Source organism: Muntiacus reevesi, chromosome 5 (genome assembly GCF_963930625.1).
Source record: "Muntiacus reevesi chromosome 5, mMunRee1.1, whole genome shotgun sequence".
In the NCBI taxonomy this organism is placed as follows: domain Eukaryota; kingdom Metazoa; phylum Chordata; class Mammalia; order Artiodactyla; family Cervidae; genus Muntiacus; species Muntiacus reevesi.
In genome coordinates, this window is record NC_089253.1 from 39,036,849 (window position 1) to 39,062,362 (window position 25,514).

Genomic DNA, 25,514 nt, shown 5'->3' on the forward strand with positions numbered 1-25,514 from the left:
CTTACTGGTGCAAATACATCCCGAGCACCTGTTGTGTGCCAGGGGCTCTTCTAGGCTTTGGAGATATAGAGGAACACAAGAGAAAGAATCCCTGCCCATCTTGAGGGGAAAGAGGCAGTATGCTGCTGCTGCTACTGCTAAGTCACTTCAGTCGTGTCCGACTCTGTGCGACCCCACCCCTGGGATTCCCCAGGCAAGAACACTGGAGTGGGTTGCCATTTCCTTCTCCAATTCGGAAAAGTGAAAAGTGAAAGTGAAGTCGCTCAGTCATGTCTGACTCCTCGCAACCCCATGAACTGCAGCCTACCAGGCTCCTCCGTCCATGGGATTTTCCAGGCAAGAGTACTGGAGTGGGGTGCCATTGCCTTCTCCGAACAGGCAGTATACACATGTATAAATTAATGAGATGATGCTGGCTCTTCCCTGGTTGTCCAGTGGTTAAGAATCTGCCTTGCAATGCAAGGGACACTGGTTCGATCCCTAGTCCAGGAAGATCCCACATGCCTTGGGACAAGTGCCTGTGTGCCACAAGTACTGAGCCCACAGGCCCTAGAACCTTCGCTCTGCCACAAGAGAAGCCACTGCAATGAGAAGCCTGCACACTGCAATGAAGAGTAGCCCCCACTTGCTGCAACTAGAGAAAGCCTGCACGCAGCAACAAAGACTAAGCACAGCCAAAAAAACACACAAAAAACGAAAATGTTGGCAAACAGAGCCAACTTCTATGACAAAAATAAAACGAAGCAATACACTAGAGGAGTGTGACTGCGGTTTGCCTACTTAGGTCAGGGTAGTCATGGTAGGCCTCTTGGAAGTGGCGACACTGAGCTTACCCCTGAAAAATGAGAAGAAGCTCCCACATCCCCATCAGATGAAAATCAGAGCCAACAGCATTTTAGGCAGAGGAAACAACAAGTTCTCCTGAGGTGGGAAAGGAGGCCAGTGTGGCTGGAGTGGAGAAAGCAAAAGGAAGAGAGGCAGAAAATAGAGTTGCCTGAGTGTGGCCCCTGCGTTGTAGGTCAGAGTGATGGTTTTATTTTAGTCCCTTGGGAAACCATTGGGTTCTAAGCAGGGGATTGACATGATTTGACTTAAGTTTTGAAAATATCACTCTTGGCAAATAAGCACATGAAAAGATGTTCAACATCCTTAGTCGCTAGGGAACCGAAAATTACAACCACAATTACAACCACAGTTATTAGGGTAGCAAACAAATAAACAAACCATGCTGACAATACAAGGACTGGAGAGAATGTCAGAGGAACTGAAACTCTTATACCTGTAGTTGCATTTACAGTTATATATAACACTTACACCACATAGACACAACGGGTATAAATAACCTGAAGGCATTTAAAATAGTAAACTATATTAAATAGGAAGTGATGAATTTTAAGACTCTGACTCTAATTACAATGTGCATTTTTTTTCTCCCATACTTCCAAGCAAATCACAAACACCAGATAAGTGTCCCACAATTTAACTCAATTCTGACACCATCAGCACAAAGATAACATGTTAAGGTTTCCACATGTTAAGAGCTCAGCCCTGCAAGACTGCCCTCCCCTTCCAATGGCAATTGTAAGTCAGCTGTCCCTGTGCTTCTGGCTGGGAAAAGGGCGTGGAGCTCCCATACTCTCTCTGAGCTCACCACTCTTCCCAGTTCTCCTGGTCTTCACAAACCCTAGACTCTGAACCACATCCACTTGGTTTTATGGAGATTTTCATTACACTGGCAGAGTTGATTAATTCATTAGCCAAGTCAGGGAGTTGAGACTGAAGGTTCCAACCCTCCAGGCACTTGGTTGCTTCCCCTGGCTTAGGCATTTTCCAAAATTCACTTCATTGATATAAACTCAGGTATGGTTGAAAGAGGTTTGTTATGAATATCAAGATATCTTTATCATTTTATCACTTAGGCAATTCCTAGGGTTTTAGGAGCTCTGTGACAGAAATGGGGAAGAAGACCAAGTATATATGTGTGGGTGTTTTTATTGTAAACATCACAGTTACTTTTGTCTTGTTTCAAACTTTTTATCATGAACAATTTCAAACACAGAAAAGTAGAAGGAAGAAAGTGCAAGAAACCACCATTATCCATCATCTGTCTTCAACGATTATCAATATATTGCTAAACTTGTTTCATCTACGTCTTTGCCTTCTTTAGTGTGATTCATTTAATCATAAGTTAAGACTACTAAATTTTTCATAATGGCTGTGTTCAACAACTGGCTTGCAAAGTGCCTGAAATATTAACAATTGGCTTTGTAAGGGTCTCCAGCACACCACACCATTGCTCTTGCAGGGAGGCTGGTTTCGAAAGAGGGAAGGAGGGGGTTGAGGCGGTTGAGGCCCTGCCCTCTGACCTGCTGTCCGCTTCCTTCTGTGGTCTCAGGTGGAGGGGATCCCCATGGAGTCTGAGCAGCGGATCAGTGACCTCAGTCATTCTAGGAAATGGGCAGCATCAATGGAAACCGGTGTGTGACAGCTCTAAGGAAAGCAGGCTTTCTTGTTTACAACATACAAAAACTTGCTCAGGCAACAGGCGGGTTTGTTCAAGACCACAGGAACTGTCCGGGCTTTAGAACCAGCTGCCTTTGCTGAGCCTTTGTCGTAGGGGCGGTGCTCAGGGTGTTTCTTTCTTCGCATGGCCCTTTCATCAGTCCAAGTCTCAGCAGCCCAGAAACTACATGCTCATTCTCGTTGTGAGTTTAATAAAGGGACTATCTGCAAAAGTGGGGGTAGAGTTGAAGGAACAGGCAAGGCTTGCTTACCTGTTCTCCAGGTCCTCGTGCGTACGGGGGCGGGGAAGGTGGTTGGGGAGAGCAGTGACTTGAAGTTCTTTTCACACCGGGAGGGGGCGCTGCCTTCTGGGCTCTGACTTCGCCGGTTTCAACTCCAAACTACTAGAGCCCGGTAATAAATGCCTGAATATGCAGGAGCCCTGGAGTCAGGCGTCTTGAATTTGAATCCCGACCCTGAGTGACCTCATTCTTCTGAGCCTGGGAACTTATTTGTAAATGGAAGTAATAACAAAGCCTGCCGGGTAGGGTTGCTGTATAGATTAATTGAGATAAGAATAGCTACTTACTATGTGAAAAGAAGAGAAGCTAAAAGCAAAGGAGAAAAGGATATTCCCATTTGAATGAAGAGTTCCAAAGAATAGCAAGAAAAGATAAGAAAGCCTTCTTCAGCGATCAATGCAAAGAAATAGAGGAAAACAATAGAACAGGAAAAACTAGAGATCTCTTCAAGAAAATTAGAGATACCAAGGGAACATTTCAGGCAAAGATGGGTTCGATAAAGGACAGAAATGGTATGGACCTAACAGAAGCAGAAGATATTAAGAAAAGGTGGCAAGAATACACAGAAGAACTGTACAAAAAAGATCTTCATGACCCAGATAATCACGATGGTGTGATCACTCACCTAGAGCCAGACATCCTGGAATGTGAAGTCAGGTGGGCCTTAGAAAGCATCACAACGAACAAAACTAGTGGATGTGATGGAATTCCAGTTGAGCTATTTCAAATCCTGAAAGATGATGCTGGGAAAGTGCTGCGCTCAATATGTCAGCAAATTTGGAAAACTCAGCAGTAGCCACAGGACTGGAAAAGGTCAGTTTTCCTTCCAATCCCTAAGAAAGGCAATCCCAAAGAATGCTCAGACTACCACACAATTGCACTCATCTCACACACTAGTAAATTAATGCTCAAAATTCTCCAAGCCAGGCTTCAGCAATACGTGAACCATGAACTTTCAGATGTTCAAGCTGGTTTTAGAAAAGGCAGAGGAACCAGAGATCAAATTGCTAACATCCTCTGGATCATCGAAAAAGCAAGGGAGTTCCAGAAAAACATCTATTTCTGCTTTACTGACTATGCCAAAGCCTTTGACTGTGTGGATCACAACAAACTGTGGAAAATTCTGAAAGAAATGGGGATACTAGACCACCTGACCTGCCTCTTGAGAAACCTGTATGCAGGTCAAGAAGCAACAGTTAGAACTGGACATGGAACAACAGACTGGTTCCAAATAGGAAAAGGAGTACATCAAGGCTGTATATTGTCACCCTGCTTATTTAACTTATATGCAGAGTACATCATGAGAAGCACTGGGCTGGAAGAAGCACAAGCTGGAATCAAGATTGCTGGGAGAAATATCAGTACCTCAGATATGCAGATGACACCACCGTTATGGCAGAAAGCAAAGAAGAACTAAAGAGCCTCTTGATGAAAGTGAAAGAGGAGAGTGAAAAAGTTGGCTTAAAGCTCAACATTGAGAAAACTAAGATCATGGCATCTGGTCCCATCACTTCATGGGAAATAGATGGGGAGACAGTGGAAACAGTGTCAGACTTTATTTTTGGGGGCTCCAAAATCACTGCAGATGGTGATTGCAGCCATGAAATTAAAAGACTCTTACTCCTTGGAAGGAAATTTATGACCAAACTAGAGAGCATATTAAAAAGCAGAGACATTACTTTGCCAGCAAAGGTCCGTCTGGTCAAGGCTTTGACTTTTCCAGTGGTCATGTATGGATGTGAGAGTTGAACTGTGAGGAAAGTTGAGCACCGAAAAATTGATGCTTTTGAACTATGGTGTTGGAGAAGACTCTTGAGAGTCCCTTGGACTGCAAGGAGATCCAACCAGTTCATCCTAAAGGAGATCAGTCCTGAGTGTTCATTGGAAGGACTGATGCTGAAGCTGAAACTCCAATACTTTGGCCACCTCATGCGTAGAGTTGACTCATTGGAAAATACCCTGATGCTGGGAGGGATTGGGGGCAGGAGGAGAAGGGGACGACAGAGGATGAGATGGCTGGATGGCATCACCGACTCGATGGGCATGAGTTTGAGTAAATTCCAGGAGTTGGTGATGGACAGGGAGGCCTGGCGTGCTGCGATTCATGGGGTCGCAAAGAGTCGGACAGGACTGAGTAGCTGAACTGAACTGAACTGATACTTACTATGTGAAAGCAGTCTTCAACTCTTTGCAGAATGATAGACTCTGCTAAAGCTCTTTATTTATGCGACCTCTCATTAATTCCTTTTAAAGGTATTTACTAAGCATCTAATCTATGCGAGATACTGTTATCTTTAAGGGCGTTGGGCACTTTGACGGCTGGACGGAGGGGAGGAGCCTCATGGGTTTCCCCGCCCACGACAGCGAAGCCCAATGGGGGCCCGCGGAGGCGGTGAGTCCCGCCCACTTTTCGGGGCAGGCCCGGAAACCGGGTTGGGGAAGTTGCTGTATTTCCGGTCGGTGTGTAGGCACCGCCGCTCGTGCAGCCGTAGACCCGGCTTCTGTCCAGCCTCCTCCGGGAAGATGTTTTACCACGTGAGCCGGGCACGGGGTGGCGGCGAGGGCAGGGTCAAGAGGAGGAGCGAAGCGGAAGGCCGGGACTAGGGGCGGCCTCTTCTTGCCTCATATTCCTCCCGCTCGTTGCCCGACTCCATTCCACTTTCCCCACAGATCTCCCTGGAGCACGAGATTCTGCTACATCCGCGGTACTTCGGCCCTAACCTTCTCAACACGGTGAAACAAAAGCTCTTCACCGAGGTGGAGGGGACCTGCACCGGCAAGTGAGTGTCGCACCCTCCCTGCCGCCTTAGCACTGCGCACACGGCCTTCTATCCCTGCACCCCCTTCCCAGCGCCTACACTTCGTGAAAGCTTCTGCAGTCTACCCTGGCAAGCCCTCTCACCCTCCCAGGCAGTTAGCTGCTTCCTGCTTTGGGTTCCCACGGTGCCCTCCGCGAAGTTCATAACAGAACTTCCTTTGTTAAGCCAACATTTGTCATTAACTCTGCAAACATTTCTGAAGCTCCAGCTGTGTGCCAGGGCCCTGTGCTGGGCCCTGGGAACAATGCAGTGAAAAAGACAAAATGATGTCAGCCCTTGTTTTTCTTTACCCTCCCATACCCAGGGACCTGGCATGGCACATCTTGGGCCTCACTAAAAGTTTGTTGAATGAATGGGCAGGATAAAGCAGATTGAGAGTTAGCAGGAGGAAGGAAGAGAACTGAGACTTGACCATCTCTGGGCTCTGCACAGAGGAGCTCCGCACATGGTGAAGTAAATGAGGGGGGAGGAGCAGGGCTATAGAGTACTCAGGTATCCAGCATCAGAGTAAGCTGAGGTGTTCTTTGAACATAGAGGTTCCTGAGCCTCATCTCATCCCTCCAGCATCAAGACTGGGGATCAGCCTGGGAACAGGCACTTTAGCAAGTTTCTCCCAGGTGATTCTGAGGCATCACCAAGATTGAGATTAAGAACTGCAGACTTTTTGGACACTGACTGTGAAATTATGAGAGCAGCGTTTGGCATTATAGCTGCTGCTGATTGTCCTGTCTTCTCTCTTGATCATTAAGCTCTTCTGGGGTCAGGGGGCCAACTACTCCCCCTTTGTGCTCCCCCTTTACCTCCAGGGTCAGTGACTCTTGCGGTAGATGCTTTTTTGTATTTTTTTTTTCTAGCTGTGCTGGGTCTTTGTTGCTGCACAGGCTTTCTGTAGTTGCAGCAAGTGGGGCTCAGTTGCAGTGTCTGGGTTTCTCATTGTGGTAACTTCGCTTGTTGAGGCACATGGGCTCTAGGGCTTGGGCTTAGTAGTTGCAGCACACTGGCTTAGCTGTTCTGTGGCATGTGGAATCTTCCCGGACCAGGGATTGAACTTGCGTCCCCTGAATTGGCAGGGGTATTCTTAACCACTGGACTACCCCGGAAGCCCTCCTGTGGCAGATGGTTTCAGAGGCTCTTTCACGGACAGTGCCTTTCACTTTCTCTGCCTCCTCGCAGGTATGGCTTTGTAATTGCCGTCACTACCATCGACAATATCGGTGCTGGTGTGATCCAGCCAGGCCGAGGCTTTGTCCTTTATCCAGTTAAGTACAAGGCCATTGTTTTCCGGCCCTTTAAAGGGGAGGTCGTGGATGCGGTGGTCACTCAGGTCAACAAGGTAAGACCATCCACAGGGGAGGTAGTGGGAAGGTCCCTCTCTTAGAAGATCTGGGATGGGTCCCATTTTGGTCAAATTCTGTGTCTTTGGTCAAATCACTTTTCTCTGCTTCAAGTTTCCTCACCTGTCAAATGGTATGGTAATCTTGCCCTGCCTCACTCAGGGGCATGTAAGTCAATAGTGAGTCAAAACAATAGTAGCCTCCATTGTGGGCCGGGTAGTGTGCAAAACCTCTGAGTGACTGTGAAATGAGTGCTTTTACCTCCACACTGAAGCTTGGAGAAGTTGAGTCTGCTGGCAACGGTCATGTGTCCAACAAGTGTTGAAAGCCCAGAATGACAAGTTCTAGGTCTCAGCTGTTTACCATTACACTTCCTTAGCTTAAATGAAAGCTTGGGGGAAAAAAAAAAAGAAAGCTTGGGAAAAAAAATGACAAACTTCAGAGTGGTTTCAAAACATGAAGAATATTGTTAGGAACCACATAAAGATGGGAGGCTTAGGAGACTTTGGGAGACGAAAGAAAAAGCAAGGTCTCTCTTTCCTTTTCTAGGTTGGACTCTTCACAGAAATTGGTCCCATGTCCTGCTTCATCTCTCGACACGTAAGTCTAGGTACACTGGGTGGGTCTAAGGAGGAGACCTGTACTCATGAGAATCTACTAAAGCATCCTTTTCAAGTGCTCTTACTCAGTTTGACCTTCCTTTCAGTCCATCCCATCAGAGATGGAATTTGATCCTAACTCCAACCCACCGTGTTACAAAACGATGGATGAGGTGAGTGGGCAGAAGAAGTTGGTGAGAGGGACAAGGGAATGAGCCACTCCGAGGGAGGTTATTGGCCTGGGGGTGTCTGACTGTACTGTTCCCTCCTCCCCAGGACATTGTGATTCAGCAGGACGATGAGATCCGCTTGAAGATTGTGGGAACCCGTGTGGACAAGAATGACATCGTGAGTCTCCTGACTGCCTCCCTGCCCATACCAGGCCGAGCTGTTGCATTCTTCCTACTCAGAGTTCCTGGGGGTTTTGTGCTCTTCTGCCAGGAAGAAGAGATGGGTGGGCAGAAGGCTTGGGGCTGAGAGTTAGAGGAGAGCTCTCTGCTTGCTTTGGCTTCATTTCCATTTTCCTTTCCTTCTGCAGTTTGCTATCGGCTCCCTGATGGATGATTACTTGGGTGAGTGCCAGGGTTGTTGTCTAAAGGAGGGGTGTGTGGGCACAGGGAGTGAATATGGAATTTAATGCCTGAGCCACTGATGAAAGAAACTCTCATGTTGTCTGCTTGGAAGACCAAGGACACTTGCCCCTTGGAATGAGAAGTGCATGGTTAGGGCTGTCCTAAGCTCTGGGTCTAACCACTGTGCTTTTTCTGTTCTTGGCAGGGCTTGTGAGCTGAGCACCATGACCTACCTTGTTTGGTCCCTATCTAGGAGGTGTGACTGTCACACTTAGCATGTTGTCCAGAGGCCCAGTCTGGCTGCTGTCGGGGAGGCAAGGAGGGTTCCTTGCCCTCAGAAGACACCTGGCTCTTCTTGTGGCTTAGCAGCCACTCCCGGATTTTTGACTGTGTGTTCTAACCATAAAAGGTCCTTGATTTTCATGGAAGTGTCATCTCCTTTCTTTGCTAAGAACAACTCATTTTGTAAAAAGGCTGGAGGGCCGGTGGCTTGCTAGCCCCTCTTTTCTTGGCCTGATGCCTTAACTAGCCTCAGCCACCAGGGGATCTGACTGACCCTCTTGCCAAGGTCTCAAGTTGACCTCTCTGAAGCTAGGGCTGTAGTGCTGGGTCGTTGCTTAGTCGTGGCCGACTCTTTGCAACCCCATGGACTGCTGCTTGCCAGGCTTCCCTGTCCTTCACTGTCTCCCAGAGTTTGTTGGGTCTTTGGCTTTCAGCAAATGGCAGTATCATTAGAGCCACTCTAGTCTAGAGCCCCGGTCTAGTTTCAGAGACTTTGCTCTCTCCTCAGCCTTTAAAATAACCAAGACTAGCTGGAGAGGGGGAAGAGGAGACAGCAGGGTTGGGGGAGGTGAATAATAGAAAAGTAATGATACAGATTGTGGAGTCCCAGTCCTTTTAGGATGGGCACATAAACAATAGCCTTTATTTGCTAATCAATTAATATACTAAACTGAACATATGAAAGGGCTCATAATCTCATTGGGGTAACGCAACAAAAATATACAAAAGAAGAAGACTGAACAAACACACCACCTTCCCTCGATGCTGTGTCTTGGCAATACTATTTGCCTAACTTGGAATGCCTTTTCCCTTTTCCTATCTGCTTGTTTCTTAGTAATCTATGAAAGCTCAGCCATTTTTTGTTTTCTTAAGCTTTCCTTGACTTTCTTAGGAAACAGAGCTGTGTAGTAGAAAACACAGTATTTGGGTTGATACAGAGCTGGGTTTTAGTCCTAGCTGGGTGACTGTATGTTTCTTTAATAATATGGTCATACAACCCTCTTTGGATGGTATATCAGAGCATTGCTGCTCTGTGTCAGAGATTGTATGTGCAAGTGGTTGGCTTCCACAACCAGGGATTTAACTTGGGCTGTCAGCAATGAAAGTGTGGTGTGGTGTCTTTTTAAGAAAAAATTAATTTATTTGGCTGCACTGGGTCTTAATTGTGCCATGTGGGATCTAGTTCCCTGACCAGGGATCGAACCTGGATCCACTGCATAGGGAGTGCAGTTTTAGCCGGTGGACCACCAGGGAAATCCTAAAGTGTGGAGTCTTAACCACTGGATCCAGGGAATTCTCAGGAAGTTATGGCCTCTTAAAGAGGTCACAGGATTTATAGTGACAGGAGTATGTGCCTGGTAATATGTTAAATCCTTTACATACATTATTGAATTTTCTCGACAGTTCAGTATAATGTTTTGTCATCCCTCTTGACAGATGATAAAACAGATGAACTAACATGCTTAAGGTCACAAAGCTAGTGAGTAGTGGAGCTGTATTTTTTTTTTTTTTTAATAGTGTAAAACCATCATAACTCTTCTTGCCAGGCATTGGGTGGCTGGGGAGTGAGAGGGAGCCATCTTTCTCCCAGCTGTGGCCAGGGGATTTACTCCTTTCCCTGGCCCTTGCCTTGACTCAGTTCGGTTCAGTTCAGGTCAGTTCATGAAGAGTTGACTCATTGGAAAAGACCCTGATGCCTTGACTCAAGCTGGAGGCAAATCAGTCCCAGACAGCTTGGATGGGGCGTCACTGCATCCTCCAGGCCTCCAGGCCGTCCTCTCTTCATTGTCTCATGCTGCAGAGGTTACCAAAGGCTGTCCCTACCAATAACACCTTTGCAAGGAGTCCTGCCAACAGCCAGGAGATCTGATCTCAGATTCAGGACTCTGGAGGAACCCCCTCTTCTTTTATGCATAGATGGGAAGACACTCCAGTGACCAAGCACAGTCCTGTGACTACTCCACATGTCATTCTGAATATGACGGGGGTGGGGTGGGGGTGGGGTGGGGGGGGACTTAAAAGGGTGTCAGTCTCCTTAGGTAGTGTTGCTATGGCAACCCCAGTCATCCACCTGGCTTTCTCAGGTCTGGTCTCAGAGGATCTTCCTTTCTAGGGGCAGCAGCATCTAACACAGAGAGAGGAAGGGCGAGGTTGTGTACATTCAAGCTCCCCTGCAGAAACCTCTTTAATAAATAGCTCATTGCAAATGATCCCATCTTGGATGAACATAAAAGGATTAATTGACAGTCTGCCTCCTGATGTGAGTGAAAGTTCACTACCAAAGCTCAATCTACATTGTCTCTTTTAACCTACAATAACCTTGTGAGATGGGTATTCTTACTCCATTTTGTAGATATGGAAATGTGGTTAGGTAATTTGCCCAAAAGCGGTATCAGAGTTTGAACTCCTTTTGCTATGACTCCAAATATCCTTTACTCATTAAGCTCACTGCTTTTCAACAGAACTGCCCAAGTTCAGGGAAGTGTGTCCGTGTAAAATGGTCAAGGAAGTCTGAGGTAGGTGAGGGCTTACAGGACAGAAATGGGGAGGACACGAGGTAGGGTGCCCGAATCGGCAAAGCCCTGCAGTCCGGAGCTCGCACAGGGTGTGTTTGGCCCAGTCAGAAGACCCTTCTGCCAGCAGAGAATGCCTACTGAGATTCCGGTTCAACCTTGGGGAAGTGAAGTGGCAGGTGATGTTGGAGAGTTAGAGCCCCACTAAGCAGGCAGCAGAACTAAGGCAGACGCCAAAGTCTAAAGCGTCAATACATTCGCGTAAATGCAAGTGCTCGGAAACTCAGGAGTAGACAAAGGAATGGGGATGGTTGCCTAGAGAACGTGTGTATTAAAACCTAGATCGAACGATTACACACGCCACAAAACGCCGGAGAGCTGGTGCTTTAAGAGGCGCGAGTCTTCCAACATCACGTGACCTCGGACGTTCCGAGCCTTCTACAGAGCCATCACTGTGGCCAATCGGGTAGTGGGAAGCTCCTTTGTGGGCAGGAATTCTTGAGGGCACCCGCCGATTGGCTGTGTTCGTGGAGGGCGGGGCCTGGCCGCCGAGAGAGGGAATTAGTACGAGCAGGGTGAGTACGGGCCATCGCCGCCGCCGCTGCAGCCGCAGTCACCGCCACCGCCGTCTCGGTAACCGTCTTCGCCGTCCTGGAGCCCTCAGGTGAGCAAGCCCTCACAGAGCCGTCCTGCTGCAGATCGCGCGCTCACCGGCCTGGGCGCCCGATCCGCTGGGGGCCCGCCCCCTTCGCCGACCACGTGACCCAAGTTCGATGACCTCTGACCTCCTCCTCCCTGCCACCCCCCTCCCCCCTCCCCCCTTCGAACTGGGATGAAGCGCGGCTGGGTGGGAGGATGCGCTTCTCGGAGGCCGGCAGAGGTCAGTTCCCACGCCTCTTTACCGGTGTAAGGAGTGGCTGAGGATGTAGAGAGAAGGTTTAGGAACTGGAGACCTTGGTCAGGGTCGGTCTTTGTGGGGTGTGATGTGGGCACGTAATAGGGAAACTTCTTGGCGCCTTCCGCGGACAGGACTTGCTGCTCCTACTTGACAGGTGGAGAAAGAAGGTTAGCCATTGGCGGGTCTCCAACGCGAAGTCTCAGGACTGGGGATCCAGGCCTTGTTTCCCACACAGTCCGCCGCTCCTCATGATTAGAGAGAGAGTTGAGTTCTTGCTCCCTTACCGAGGTAGTGCTGGCCAGATGATCTTGGGAAAATCATTTAACATTTTAACCACTCGGCTCTGATTTCCTTGGCTGTGAAATAGACACAATGTTTACTCAATACCTCTTTCATTGTGAATCCAGACGAAATGAGGTGTAGGCCATATAAAGCACTGAGCTCCAAGCTTCAGGCATAGTATATGCTGAGAAAAATAGCGATCGCGTGCACATTTTTTCAGCAGGTGTTTACTGAGGGTGTGTTATGTGCAGACACCGTGCCTGACGCTGGGGATGCAAAGGTGAGCAAAAAGGCATGAACCTTGCCAGCATGGAGCTTGCAAGCTACTGGGGAGGTAGATGTTAATCAAAAAGTTACACAGGTATATACAATTACAAACTGGTAACTGCTTTGGAAGATAAAGTCATGGCACATAGTGAGGGTCTGAGAAGACTTCTCTGAGCAAGTGACTTTTTAAATTTTAAAATTATTTATTTATTTATCTGACTGTGCTGGGTCTTCCTTGCTGCATGGGCTTTTCTTTAGTTGCGGCATGCAGGGGCTACTCTCTAGTTGTGGTGCATGGGCATCTCATTACCGTGGCTTCTCTTGTGGCAGAGCACAGGCTCTAGGGCTCACGGCTTTGGTAGCTGCAGCTTGTGGGCCCTAGATCTCAGGCTCTGTAGTTGGGGTGCACGGGCTTAGTTGCTCTGCAGCATGTAAAGTCTTCCCAGACCAGGGATCGAACCCATGTCTCCTGCATTGGCAGGCGGATTTTTTTTATCACTGACTCACCGGGAAGCCCCCAGCAAGTGACAATTTGAGACTGAGATCTGAAGGAAGGCCTAGGAGTTCACTGGACAAAGGGGTTGGGGGTAGAGGAGGAGAGCGTTCTAAGTCCAGGAAACAGTGTGTGAACATCTTGAAATAAGGTGTTTTTGAGGAAACAGAGGCTACAGGAATGCAGAACACAAGCAAGAGTGGAAAGAGATGTTTGGAGATGTAGGCACACATGCAGGGCCTTGGAGCCATGGCAGTTTGTTTTTTATTCTAAAGGCAATGAGGAGCCATTGGGAGAAAAGCTGCAGGGAGGCCAGGTAGGGTACCCGCTGGATTTAGGGACCTGGAGGTCACTGGTGACGCACTGGGCCTTGTCAGAGTGGAGTGCTGGGGCAGAACCTGGGCGGGTTACTGAAACTGGGACCTCGCTGCTGTGGTGGTATTGTCTCACTTTGGTCCGTGTGGGCCAACCTTCTAGGTGTGGTGTGTGTTTCTGGAGTCAGTCATCAGCTGCTGTTTTTCTTGGGTTCTTATTCTGCCATATCCTGTGAACGGAAGAGCAGGTTCCTGCTCTGAGTCTCTCAGCCACACTGGGGAAGACCAGGCATGGGCAAAAAGCCCAACTACTGAAAGGCTGCCAGTCCCAGATGGCACGGGGCAGGAAGACCTCAAAGGACAGACTGGATCTGCCTTAGGAAAGAGGAGGGCATGGGGGCTTGGAATAGGGGGAGGGCGGGCCAGCCTGAGCACCAGCGGTGAGGTACAAGGCAGGCTGGAAGCCACCAGGTGGCCTTCCTGGGAGGATGGATCAGCACCATGAGCTCTGCGGATTCGGGACCAATCCCAGTATGTTGAGCCAGGGAGTTGGGACTTTCCTTTTATGAGTCTTGGAAAACTATTGAAGACTTCTGAGCAAGGAACCGCCAGGGTAAAAGTAGTCTCTTCATCAGTGTTTAGTACTGGTGACTGTAGCACGGGTCCAGAAGAAGACAAAAGTTTTTGTTTATAATTAACAATTGTGATATCTTCCATTTGTGTAGTGTTCTGGCCCTTGAGTTTCTCCTACATCATCTCATCTCATCCTCATAGCAACCCTGGGCATTAGGGAGGGCAGGGGTTATTGCCACTATCTTACCAGCCTTCAGACTGATGAAAGTCTCAGCCTGGTTCACGTTGGGAGTGGTGGAGCAGGGCTGGGACCCAGTTCTGTGCCTCCCAAGGCCAGGCACCTTTTCCGACATCCCTGCCGTCTGCCCTATGACCTCGCTCGAGTCTGGTTCTTGCTCTGAGCCTCAGTTTCCTCACCTGGACACTCAGATGAGGCTCCTTGTTCAAGGATTCTGGAGCAGCGAGACTGGTTTGGAGGGCCTTCAGTCAGGCTCCCGGACTCAGAGGGAGACTGGGCTACCGTTTCCCATCTCCCTTCCCACCCCCAGCTCCATCGGGGCCATGTCGGAGCGAGAAGAAAGGCGGTTCGTGGAGATCCCTCGGGAGTCCGTCCGGCTCATGGCGGAGAGCACGGGCCTGGAGTTGAGCGATGAGGTGGCGGCCCTGCTCGCGGAGGACGTGTGCTACCGACTCAGAGAGGCCACCCAGGTACACTCCTCCTCCTGTCCCTCCCTGTGACTGCCCTCTCCCCCAGGGGTTTATTCAGCTGGTATCTGTCAGCCCCTCCAGAATACAGCAGAGGCAGTCCCCGTCCTCTCCAGGGCCTCCTCTAGGCAGCTGGGCTTCCAGAGAGCCAGGCGCCTGCTGGGCAGCCTCTCACGTGCTCCTCTGCACAGCCCCGCTGGGCAGGCCAGGAGGATCCATCGTCACATCCCCCATGTGAGAAACTGAGTCACTGCGGGCATGTGACACAGGGAGTTGTTTGCCCCCCACCCCCTACTCCCTGTCCCCTGATTCTGTTCCTCCCCTCGCAGAATAGCTCTCAGTTCATGAAACACACCAAACGGCGGAAACTGACCGTCGAGGATTTCAACAGGGCGCTCCGATGGAGCAGTGTGGAGGTGAGTGGGGCATGGGCTGCAGAGGGCTCAGCTGGCGCAAGCCTGCCTACCTGCCCGGCTCAGGGCTGGCCACACAGTGAGACATGAAGGCCCAACTCACACACGAGGGAAGGTCACCGCCACCGCAGCACAGGTGTCACGCCCAGCGCCAGGGTCAGGCGTTGAGAGGCAGAGGCGGCCACGGAGGCCCAGAGGCAGGGGAAGGCTTCTTGGAAGAGGTGGCACTTGAGCTGAACCTGAAAAGGAGGCCAGGATTAGACTCAGTTGCAAGGAAAAGAGGCTGTTCTGGGTGAGGGAGCAGCCTGAGCACAGGCGTGGGTGTCAGAACATCCTGCATGGTCGTTCCTGGGCAGGGGGTCCGGGGAAGAAGATCACGTTTAGAACAGAGGAGTGTTTTCAGAGCTGGTCAATGTGAGAAGGAGGATCAGCAGCCTGAGGGTGGGGTTCAGGGTCCCTGCGGCTCCATGAGGAGGGACCACGTTCTGCTCCTCACTGTGAGCACCGGTGCTGCAGCAGGTTCCCAGTGAAGGGCCTGGAGTCCCAGGCATCCCCCTCTGCTCAGGGCCTCTGGACTCCCCACAAACGTAGGCTCTGGGCCCTGGCCGGTCGCGCCCCACTTACCTCCCCAGATTCAGCCTGCTCCCCAATCTTCTCTTCACTCAGGCTGTGTGCGGTTATGGGTCTCAGGAGGTGCTGCCCCTGCGCCCCACCAGGGAGGGTGAGCTCTACTTCCCCGAGGACCGGGAGGTGAACCTGGTGGAGCTGGCCCTGGCCACCAACATCCCCAAAGGCTGTGCTGAGACGGCCGTGAGAGGTGACTGCTGGGGTCCTCCATGGGGCGGGGATAGGAGCTGGGTTCTCAGAGGAGTGGTGATGGGCTGGTGGGTGGATGGAGCAAAACTCAGAAGGGTGGGTGGCGTTACAAGGGGCAAAACCCCAGGCTGACTCATCTCTCTGCTCTGGTTCTAGTTCATGTCTCCTACCTAGACGGCAAAGGGAACCTGGCCCCTCAAGGATCAGGTAATGGGTAGCATGGGGAATGGGCCCTCTGCTTGGACTTTGCTCCCTTAGGACTGAGGGTGGTGCCGCTACCCCTCTGAGTCTTCATCGGACACGTATTTTCCGGTGCCTGCCTGGTGCCAGTCCTGAGTGGGCACTGATCCCTGCCCAGAGGCCTCACAGCTGGAGATGGGATCTCAGGCCTGTAACCAATCATGACGCCGTGCTGGATGTTAGTGCAGAAGTCTGAGCAGCTTACTGGGGTCCCTGAGGTGTCACACTTCCAGGGTCTGCTGAATGGAGCTTACAGAGCCTGAGGCTTATGAACATGGACCTTGGGGATTAAGCAGGAGGCTGCCGGGCAGAGCACAGGTGGGAGGCAGCGTGCGGAGCTGGGCTGTGGAGAGCTTGCAAGGTCAGGGTGAGCAGGCTGCTCAGAGGGGCTGGCGGCTCTGTGTTCCGAGAGGCCTCCTGTCTGAACGGGCTCCTGGTGTGGTGGGGGTTGTCGGGAGCGGGGAGCAGGCAGGGAGGCTGGGAGAGCGCTGGGCTGCACCCTGACCACCTTCTGCCCGCCCTCTCGCAGTGCCCAGTGCTGTGTCTTCACTGACCGATGACCTTCTCAAGTACTACCAGCAAGTGACTCGGGCTGTGCTGGGGGATGATCCACAGCTGATGAGAGTGAGCACGCGGGCCTGAGCTGGGGCCAAAGTCCAGCCCTCAAACCCCCGTGGAAATCCTTCAGAGGCCTGCTCCTGTCCTCTGCACGCTGGCTGATCTGGGTGGAAGCTGCTCTTGGTGGGGGGCTTGCTGCTCTGTGGCTGGCCCTTCTCCAGCACTGCTCCCCTTCCTGCCCCAGTAGGAACCGTTCCTTAGGGAATGGGCCGCTCTGCAGGGTCCTGTGGAGGGGGGGACAGCACACGTGGTCAGTCCCCCCACACCTTAATCCAGAGCCCTTTCTTTGGGGTGTCTGTTGACCTGGAGCCACGTGGGGCATCCACCTTGCACCTTTCATCTGTCTGGACTTGAGAGGAAAAGGAGAGGAAGTAGAGGGAGCCTGGTGAGGGCGCCAGCCAGACGTCATACCAGCCCTCTAGGGCTCCACAGGGCCCTGCTGGACACTGCCTGTGCCAGGCCTCTTCCTCCAGAGGCAGAGGAGGGCTGGTTTGGTGGTCTGCTTGACCACGTGGCCTCTCTGTTTGAGGGTTTACATCTTCCCCGCCTGGCTGCTGCTGTTACTTCCCGTGCAAAGTTAGGACTGTTGTTACTGCACTCTCCTGCCTCACAAAGTCTGCTGCTTGTCCCCAGACACAGCGCACGTGGGTGGGCCTGGGGCCTGGGAGCAGGGTGCCTTTCTCTTGAGCTGTTGTCTGCTTTCACAGTGCCTGAACTTCAGGTCTTGATTCAGGAGCTGGGAGGGCACAGGTGGTGGAGGTTCAGGCTAAGATGGTCTTAATCATTGCCTCTATTTTTTTCTGCTTATAAAAGTAATACCAAAAAAAAAAAAAAAAAAAAGTAATACCAGCATGTTTACTATAGAAGTACTGTAAAACATACGAAGTAGAAATTGTGTAGAACCATCCACTCACATGTTTTTCTTCTGTGTATAAACTATCATAGTTTACTGTCAATCGAAGTGGTATTAAACTAAACATCTGGTTTTAGAATAACTGCTGTATTCAGTTAAAAATATGTTGGACATTTAGGTTATATTCAGTTCAGTCGCTCAGTCATGTCCAACTCTTTGTGACCCCGTGGACTGCGTGGCGTCCATGGACTGCATGGACGCCAGGCTTAGGTTATATTCAGCTTTTTATTACTATAGACAGTGCTATGTGTGGATATGTGTGTAAGTAGATTTTGTTTATAGTGGGTTTGTAGAAGTGGCACTGCTGAGTCAAAGTATGAAGATTTAAAATGTTAATACATAGGTGCCAAGTCTTCCTTTAAAGAGGTATCAGTTTATACTTGGGGTGGGTGGACCAGGGCAGCGTGGCCCCTTCTGTTTCAGATTGCTCTCCAGGACCTGCAGACCAACTCCAAGATTGCAGCACTCCTGCCATACTTTGTTTACGTGGTCAGCGGGGTAAGTGACCAGGCTGCGGCAGGGGCGGGTGTGTGGGGAGAGGATCCAGCTGGCTGTAGGCTCGCAGGCAGGCGCCACCAGACGAGCAGGCTCTCCTGCACCCTCATGTCCCCCTAAGCACCCTTCTTCTCCCAACAGGTGAAGTCTGTAAGCCATGACCTGGAGCAGCTGCACCGGCTCTTGCAGGTGGCACGGAGCCTGGTTCGGAACCCACACCTCTGCCTGGGGCCCTATGTCCGCTCCCTGGTGGGCAGCGTCCTCTACTGTGTCCTGGAGCCACTGGCTGCCTCCATCAACCCACTGAATGACCACTGGACACTGCGGGATGGCGCTGCCCTCCTGCTGAGCCACATCTTCTGGTAGCCTCCTGGGCCCAGCGCTGGTCAAGGGCGGGACTGTGGCAGAGCTGAGTGGCTTGGGGTGGGAGGTGGGGTGAAACTTCTGGCTTTAAGGCCACAGGTTGAGAGGTTGGGAGTGTCTTCCCTCTGATCTTCCACGTCGTTGTGCCTGGGGTTTTATAAAGGGGTGACAGAGATGCCAGGGGTTTGGTCCATCAGCCCTCGGGCCCTGGGCCCAGCCGTCTCACTCGCTTCCCCCGTGTGCCATACACGTGCTGCTTCCTCTGGGTGCGGTGCCTTGTCCTCCTGACTGAATGTTGCTCCCACAGGACTCATGGGGACCTTGTAAATGGCCTCTGTCAGCAGATCCTGCTCTCCCTGCAGAAAGTCTTGGCAGATCCTGTGAGGCCTCTCTGCTCTCACTACGGGGCTGTGGTGGGGCTGCATGCTCTCGGCTGGAAGGTGAGGACCCTGGCTTTTCTCACAGAACCGTAAGAGCTCCTGTTTATAGTTAGAAAAATTGTCTTTCTTGTCCATGAACGTGTCCTCTTTCTCCATTTTTTAGGTTTTTCACTGTCTTTCAGGATCCTTTTGTAATTTCCCCTGAGGAGAACCTCAGTATAATTTGTTTACTCCTAGATTCTTGCTATTCTTTGATACTGTTGTAATGTCTCTTCATGGTATTTCTTATTGGTGTATAGAAACACAACTGATTTGTGTATTGATTCAGCTACTTCATTAAACTGTCATTTTTAAACTGTAAATTATTTTTAGCTTTTAAGGTAAATCATACCATGTACAAATAATGAAAGCTTTGTCTTTTTTAAACCTAATGCCTTATTTTTTTAAATTCATTTTCCTTTTTTGGCCACCCCACATGGCTTGTGGGATCTTAGTTCTCCAACCAGGGCTGGAACCTGAGCGCTTGGCTATGAAAGTGCAGGGTCGTAACCACTGGACCACCAGAGAATTCCCAAACCTAGTAATTTTTTTCTTTTTATTGCTAGGACCACTAATATCATTTTAAATATGTTGATATTGGGCATCCTTGTCTCATTTCCAATTTAAAAAACAGTACTAACAATAACCTGTCCTGTTTAGGCCGACATTTACTTTGTGTGTTTGTAGATACCTTTCTCAGGTTAGGGGAATTATATTCTTAATTATTAATTTATGTTAATTTTATCAAATGCACTTTCTGTATCTTTTTAATTGATTCTAAGGTTTTCCTGCTTTTATCTGTTTCATTGTTGTTAATTGTATATATAGGTTTTGTTTTTTTTGCCTGTGTCACACAGCTTGTGGGATCTTAATTCCCAACCAGGGATTGAACCCCTGCCCCAGCAGAGAAAGTGCTGAGTCCTAACCACTGGACCACCCGGAACTCCCCATACAGATTTTCTAATAGTAAACTGTCTTTACATTTCTAGGATAAACTCACTTTAGTAATGGTATAGTCTTTTAAAAAGTGCAGAACTTTCATTGGAATATATTTTTTATATACAGTTGGATTTAAATGATTTATCTCTATTTATGAATGAAATAAATCAATTGTACTCTTCTCATATGGTTTTAGTATCAGGGTTATACTGGTTTTATAGAATAAGGTGGAGAGGGAGTATTTTTTATACTTTATATTTTTAAGTTTAATTATGTTTTATTGAGACACTCTGTTCCTTGAATGTCTGTACGCTGACTTTGTAAATTCTGGCATGCTGTTTTGTGGTTATTTTTTGTGTGTGTATGGTTATATTTTTAACTAATAGTTACAGAATTATTTGAGTTTTCATATTTCTTGAGTCAGTATTAAGCTATATTTTTCTAGGAACTTGAAGGGCAAATTAATCACAGGATTTAAAATTACATAATCAGAGTCCAGGTTTCTGAGCTGTTGTTTGTTTTTGTGCAAGTGGTTTGAATTGAGTTCCAGTTTACATGTAAGCCAGGACGGTTCTTGGAATGTAGCAGTTGGCAGCTAAATTTCTTGATTAGCAGGGGGCATTACTTATATCCTTCAGCCCTCAGCACATATGTCAGTGATAGTGGGGTCATTTTATATTGTTTGTCTGTCTTGGTACCTCATCTTTATTTCCATTGCTTAATTAAGGCTTGGACATTCAGGAGTTTCCGAATAAATGTTAGCTGAATATGCCAAGGAGGGTATTTAGGATTCAGCCCTGTCCAGAACCAGAGATAAAAGTAGATCTTTCAGAGGAAATGGTACTTGGTAAGCAGTGAGCAAAAGAGGCACTTACTGCATTCTTCTCTTCCACCCAGGCAGTAGAGAGAGTCCTGTACCCACACCTATCCACTTACTGGACAAATCTGCAGGCTGTGCTCGACGATTATTCAGTATCGAATGCCCAGGTTAAAGCAGATGGACACAAAGTCTATGGAGCCATTTTGGTGAGTGCCAGCCCTTTCCAGCCTCTCCTTCCTGCATCAGCTCAGCTGGCTTACTTTAGAACATTAGGCCCAGGTTCCTTATATCCTAGTCCCACTGCTCTTACAGGTGGCCGTAGAGCGACTGCTGAAGATGAAGGCCCAGGCAGCAGAGCCCAACAAGGGTGGGCCAGGCAGCAGGGGGTGCCGGCGCTCTGACGACCTGCCCTGGGACAGCCTTCTCCTTCAGGAGTCTCCCTCCGGGGGCAGCGCAGAGCCAGGCTTTGGGTCTGGTCTCCCAATGGCTCCTGGAGGCGCGGGGCCAGAGGATCCTTCCCCTTCAGTGACCCTGGCGTACATCTACCGGGAGCTCTATGCCTTCTTCGGTGACAGCTTGGCCACCCGCTTTGGTACGGGTCAGCCTGCACCCACGGCCCCGCGGCCGCCCGGGGACAAGAAGGAGCCGGCGGCCGCCCCGGACTCGGTGCGGAAGATGCCGCAGCTGACAGCCAACGCCATGGTCAGCCCCCAGGGTGACGAGAGCCCCCGGGGCGGCGGTCCTCCGTCAGCCTCTGCGCCTGCCGCCTCTGAGAGCAGGCCGCTGCCCCGCGTGCACCGGGCGCGGGGAGCACCTCGGCAGCAGGGCCCCGGCACCGGCACCCGCGACGTCTTCCAGAAGAGCCGTTTCGCCCCGCGCGGTGCCCCTTACTTCCGTTTCATCATCGCTGGGCGGCAAGCAGGGAGGCGATGCCGCGGGCGCCTCTTCCAGACTGCCTTCCCCGCGCCGTACGGGCCCAGCCCGGCCTCCCGTTACGTGCAGAAGCTGCCCATGATCGGCCGCACCGGCCGCCCGGCCCGCCGCTGGGCCCTCTCGGATTACTCGCTGTACCTGCCGCTTTGAGGCAGCTTGCGCCTTCGCCTCTGTAAATAAATCCCGCGCCCGGAAGTGACGTCCCCGCGCTCGTGGGTCGCGCCGGATGAGGCGGGGCTTGGGCAGTTGGCTCCTCCGGCGGCGCTTCCTGGTGTTGGGGCAGTCATGGCGCTGGCCTGGTTGCAGCGCGTCGAACTCGCGTTCTTCGCTACCGCCTTCTTATGCGGAGCCGTGGCGGCCGCGGCGCTGACCCGGACCCAGGTGCGGTTGCGGGACGGGGCCGGCCGTCAGGGTGGGTAAGAGGGGAGCAGGCAGACCCTGAACCGGAGAGGCCGCTGCTGTCCGGCCCGGCAGAGTTCTGGCGCGCAGCTCTTTGGAGCTAGTCGCCCAGGTGAGGCCGGTCGACGGCGGAGATGCATCAGCGCTAATTACGCTCTGTGGATACATCTGTCCAGGTCGTTCTTGGAAATTATTACCTCGCAAAAGGAACGAGTCCTTGGGAGTGTCTAACAACAGATACAGCCCGGCCGAGTGATTCCTGCTGCATAACCTCACCCTGGCTGTAAAACAAGTTGAACCAGGTCCCTTTAAATAAGACACTATTGTGCTGAGCCTCTCAAAGAAAGCATAAGTAAAGTCGCTGAGTCGTGTCCGACTCTGCGACCCCATGGACTGTAGCCTAACAGGCTCCTATGTCCATGGGGTTTTTCAGGCAAGAGTACTGGAGTGGGTTGCCATTTCCTTCTCCAGGGGCTCTTCCCAACCCAGGGATCAAACCCGGGTCTCCATGCATTGCACAGACGCTTTACCGTCTGAGCCACCAGGAAGCCCTAAAGAAAGCATAGTGTAGTAGAAATGAGCAAACTACCAAATTGTTGCGACCCAGTGTGTCATATGGCAAGCCAGTGATGTAGCAGAAGCCAAAAGTTTAGCTGAGTGTTTACCCCAGCCAGGCAATCATGTTAATAAACAGACTCGTTTGATCCCTGTAAGTAGGCACTATTACACCTATTTTATAGATCAGAAAACATCGGAGATGGCCGAAGGTTACACAAGTTTTGGTTCTACTCTAGAATTTCTGTACCAGGGGAGACCAGAACTTGTGAAGTATTTCTGAAGCTCATTGGATTTTATAACCATTGCCGATTTCCTCATCTTTCTGGCCACTGCAGATTTGATTTCCCCACCAGACCCACTCTACTGGCCCAGAAACAGGAACTGACAGTAACACACAAATAGCTCTCTTAGAGTGGCCCTGGTCTAGATTATCCCCAACACTTGCCATGAACTTGCATTCAGAGGTACTAGCCTGAAATCTAGGACTCAGCAGCTTCTTTCCACAGGGTTCCTTCAGTGGCAGCTGTCCTCTGTATGGTGTGGCCGTCCTGAATGGCTCCTCTCTGGTCTTGTCCCGACCCTCGGCCCCATCCCTCTGCTACTTTGTGGCTGGGGCCTCGGGCCTACTGGCCCTCTACTGTCTCCTGCTTCTGCTCTTTTGGGTCTACACCAGCTGCATCGAGGACTCCCACAGGTGACTGCCCGCTCTGAGGGTCAGGGGTTGAGGTGGGAGGTGTCCCACTTCAACCACAAGGCTTCTCTCCCTCCTCCTAGAGGCCCGATGGGGCTCCGCTTTGCACTGGCCACCTCAGCTATAGCCATCTTCCTGGTCTTAGTGTGTGCCTGTATTCTTCGATTTGGCACCAGTTCCCTGTGCAAATCCATCATCTCCCTGAACATGACTAGGTAATGGAAGAGGGGGGGGGGGGTTCTGGCTGGGGCTGTCTGCTTCCCTCTGCCGAGTATCCCATACTCCGCTTTTTATGTGCCCGTCAGTTCTCATCTCAAGAGGGCACTGGCGTGAAAGGCTATTTAGGGTTTATCTCCCCTTTCTCACGACTGTTTCTTTGACCTCACAGCTGCTCTGATGCCCAGAAAACTCCATGGATACCCCCACGAACCGCTGTGCAGTTTTACTCCAACCTACATAATGCTGAAGTGAGGCCCTGGGATATGAAAGGCTGGGTGAAGACTGAGGGATGCAGATTTGTGTAATGAATCGTAGAATACCATCTGTAGTTTTAAGAGTGCTCACCAGTGTACTCTGAGCTTGGTCCACCTGTGAGGGGCTGAGGAGCTGAAGGCTTGACAGCCTGATGGTGAACAGCTGAGTGGTACGTGGGTGGAACCGACTGCAAGACGGGCCCAGTCCTCACACTGCTGTCCCTGTCTCCCACAGACCTCCTCTTGGGTGACTCTGGTATTGTGGTGTGTGGTCGTGGTGCTCCAGGTTGTGCAGTGGAAGTCTGAAGCCGCCCCATACCGGCCTCTGCAGAGGGGGGACCCTGAGTGGAGCTCTGAGACAGATGCTCTTGTTGGGCCACGCCTTTCCCATTCCTGAAGACTCACCAAAGAGTACTTCTGCAGCCAGACTCCATGCCCAAGTGCCTTTAATCCTCTTGCCCCGACACGGCTCTGTTTATGAGGGGAGCCTTAGTTTTCCCTCCAGGAGGGAAACGTGATGACACCTCTTTTCCTACAGGTGTTTTTTGTACCAGAGTATTATATTACTTTCTTTCTTCACCTCAGTACTGAGTTCTTGGTGTAAAGCACTGTAGGTAGGGTGGATAGGAGTAAGGAGTGAAGGCTAAACAGATATGGGTCAAAAAACTCAAGAGGTATGGGCAGGCCCTTGGGATGACTGCTCTTTTATTTGCTGTTAATGAATTCTGGGCCCCCTGTGTGACCCTGGTTATCACCTCATCCCTAAGGTTCAGTTTTTATTCTGAACCTTAGTGACCTGAGGTTGCTTCTTCACAAGCTACGGTAGGCACCCACAGTGTTGTCAAAAAGTTTCGTGTTGGGGAAATGTCCAGCTTTGTCCAAGAGGAAGTAGAAGCGTCGGCCTTTGACTTTCAGAGGCAACATGGCAGGGACTTCTCCCCGGTGGGCCATGCAAGATACCTGGTTTAAGGGAACCGTAAAATGGGCACCCCAACCAAAGGGGGCATGAGTGGTGAGGGTCACTTGCTTCCCTCCAGCCCGCAGCATCACTGAACGCACAGAGCGGAGGGAAAAGAGAAGACCAGCACCAAGTACCAGGGAACCTGTAGGAAAAGCAAAGATTTGGGTTTTCACTGGAAAGCTAAGCAGCAACCCTTTCAGTGCCCCCCGAATAAAAATAATTGTGGTGATAACATTTATTGTGTCCCTCTTACACCCCAGTCATTATTAGTCATTCCTCCCAACAGCCTTAATAGATACCCATCCCCATTTTAAAACAGGATCCAGAGTAAGAGTACTAACTTGCTCAAGGTCACAAAATAAGAGACAGACGGCAGCTTGAACCTGTACAAGGGCTTTGCGCTCAGGGACTTCCAACTCTAGTGTACCGCGCTCCTACCCACTCCTGCTCATCCGGGAGGGTCGAGAGACCCTTACTCTTCTTGCCCGAACAGAGGATTGTGCCCACCCTCTTCGACCAAGCTGGGAAGCTAGCCCACACCTTACCGATGGCGCCGCAGCCGACGGCAAGGCCGTAGCGCCAGAGCGTAGAGCGCAGGTCCAAGTGGCCATGGTCTGGGGACTTGGCGTTTGTTGGACGAACCGGGGTTGGGGGACGGGCCAAGGAGGCAATGGCCAGGGAAGCCCAGAAGACGCCCTGGCCGGCGCAGAATAGCCCGAGGACGGCGAAGAAGCGGCCCCGCTCGTGCTCGAAGAGCAGCACATCCCGTGGCGGAGCCGTGTCATGCAGGGTCCTGCGCGCGGGCAGTGGCTGCAGCGCTCGGAACAGCAGCACAGACCACCTCCGGCCAGGCGCCGCCATGGCGCTGCGTGGAGTCGTTTCCGGGGCGGGACTTCCTGCCAGCTAGCCCCGCCCCACCACCAGAGTCCTTCAGCCCCATCTCTCGGTCCCGCCCATGCCTGTGAAGGGTAAGGCTAAAGTAACTCAGCAGGTGGACACCAAATACAA

General features: G+C 50.8%; 4 protein-coding genes across 9 annotated transcripts; 3 read left to right on the top strand and 1 right to left on the bottom strand.

Annotated features, from left to right (window-relative positions):
- The first annotated feature begins 5,223 nt into the window (after nt 1-5,223).
- POLR2G (RNA polymerase II subunit G) lies at nt 5,224-8,551 on the top strand. Its single transcript, XM_065937535.1, has 8 exons — nt 5,224-5,339; nt 5,475-5,584; nt 6,797-6,956; nt 7,507-7,557; nt 7,664-7,729; nt 7,833-7,904; nt 8,095-8,128; nt 8,334-8,551. Exons 1-8 carry the CDS (start codon nt 5,328-5,330, stop codon nt 8,345-8,347), a joined length of 519 nt encoding a protein of 172 aa, XP_065793607.1. The 5' UTR covers nt 5,224-5,327; the 3' UTR covers nt 8,348-8,551.
- A 2,773-nt stretch (nt 8,552-11,324) lies between these two features.
- On the top strand, nt 11,325-21,690 carry TAF6L (TATA-box binding protein associated factor 6 like). Of its 6 annotated transcripts, none has more exons than XM_065937541.1 (12): nt 11,325-11,587; nt 12,324-12,383; nt 14,299-14,458; nt 14,785-14,871; nt 15,535-15,685; nt 15,841-15,891; nt 16,454-16,548; nt 17,879-17,953; nt 18,092-18,312; nt 18,621-18,753; nt 20,569-20,697; nt 20,804-21,690. In XM_065937541.1, exons 2-12 carry the CDS (start codon nt 12,376-12,378, stop codon nt 21,572-21,574), a joined length of 1,881 nt encoding a protein of 626 aa, XP_065793613.1. In that variant the 5' UTR covers nt 11,325-11,587; nt 12,324-12,375; the 3' UTR covers nt 21,575-21,690. The 6 variants fall into 6 exon arrangements, with proteins under 6 accessions (XP_065793613.1, XP_065793614.1, XP_065793615.1 ...); XM_065937542.1 differs by having other exon boundaries at nt 12,327-12,383; XM_065937539.1 differs by lacking the exon at nt 11,325-11,587 and adding an exon at nt 11,740-11,803 and having other exon boundaries at nt 12,327-12,383.
- On the top strand, nt 21,614-24,124 carry TMEM179B (transmembrane protein 179B). Its single transcript, XM_065937554.1, has 5 exons — nt 21,614-21,805; nt 22,888-23,075; nt 23,156-23,287; nt 23,461-23,539; nt 23,781-24,124. The coding sequence occupies exons 1-5, from the start codon at nt 21,710-21,712 to the stop codon at nt 23,940-23,942; spliced, it is 657 nt and encodes a 218-aa protein (XP_065793626.1). The 5' UTR covers nt 21,614-21,709; the 3' UTR covers nt 23,943-24,124.
- A 96-nt stretch (nt 24,125-24,220) lies between these two features.
- Nucleotides 24,221-25,504, bottom strand: TMEM223 (transmembrane protein 223). The gene is made up of 2 exons (XM_065937556.1): nt 25,052-25,504; nt 24,221-24,648 (listed from the first exon to the last, which is right to left on the bottom strand). Exons 1-2 carry the CDS (start codon nt 25,365-25,367, stop codon nt 24,356-24,358), a joined length of 609 nt encoding a protein of 202 aa, XP_065793628.1. The 5' UTR covers nt 25,368-25,504; the 3' UTR covers nt 24,221-24,355.
- Nucleotides 25,505-25,514: the final 10 nt, after the last annotated feature.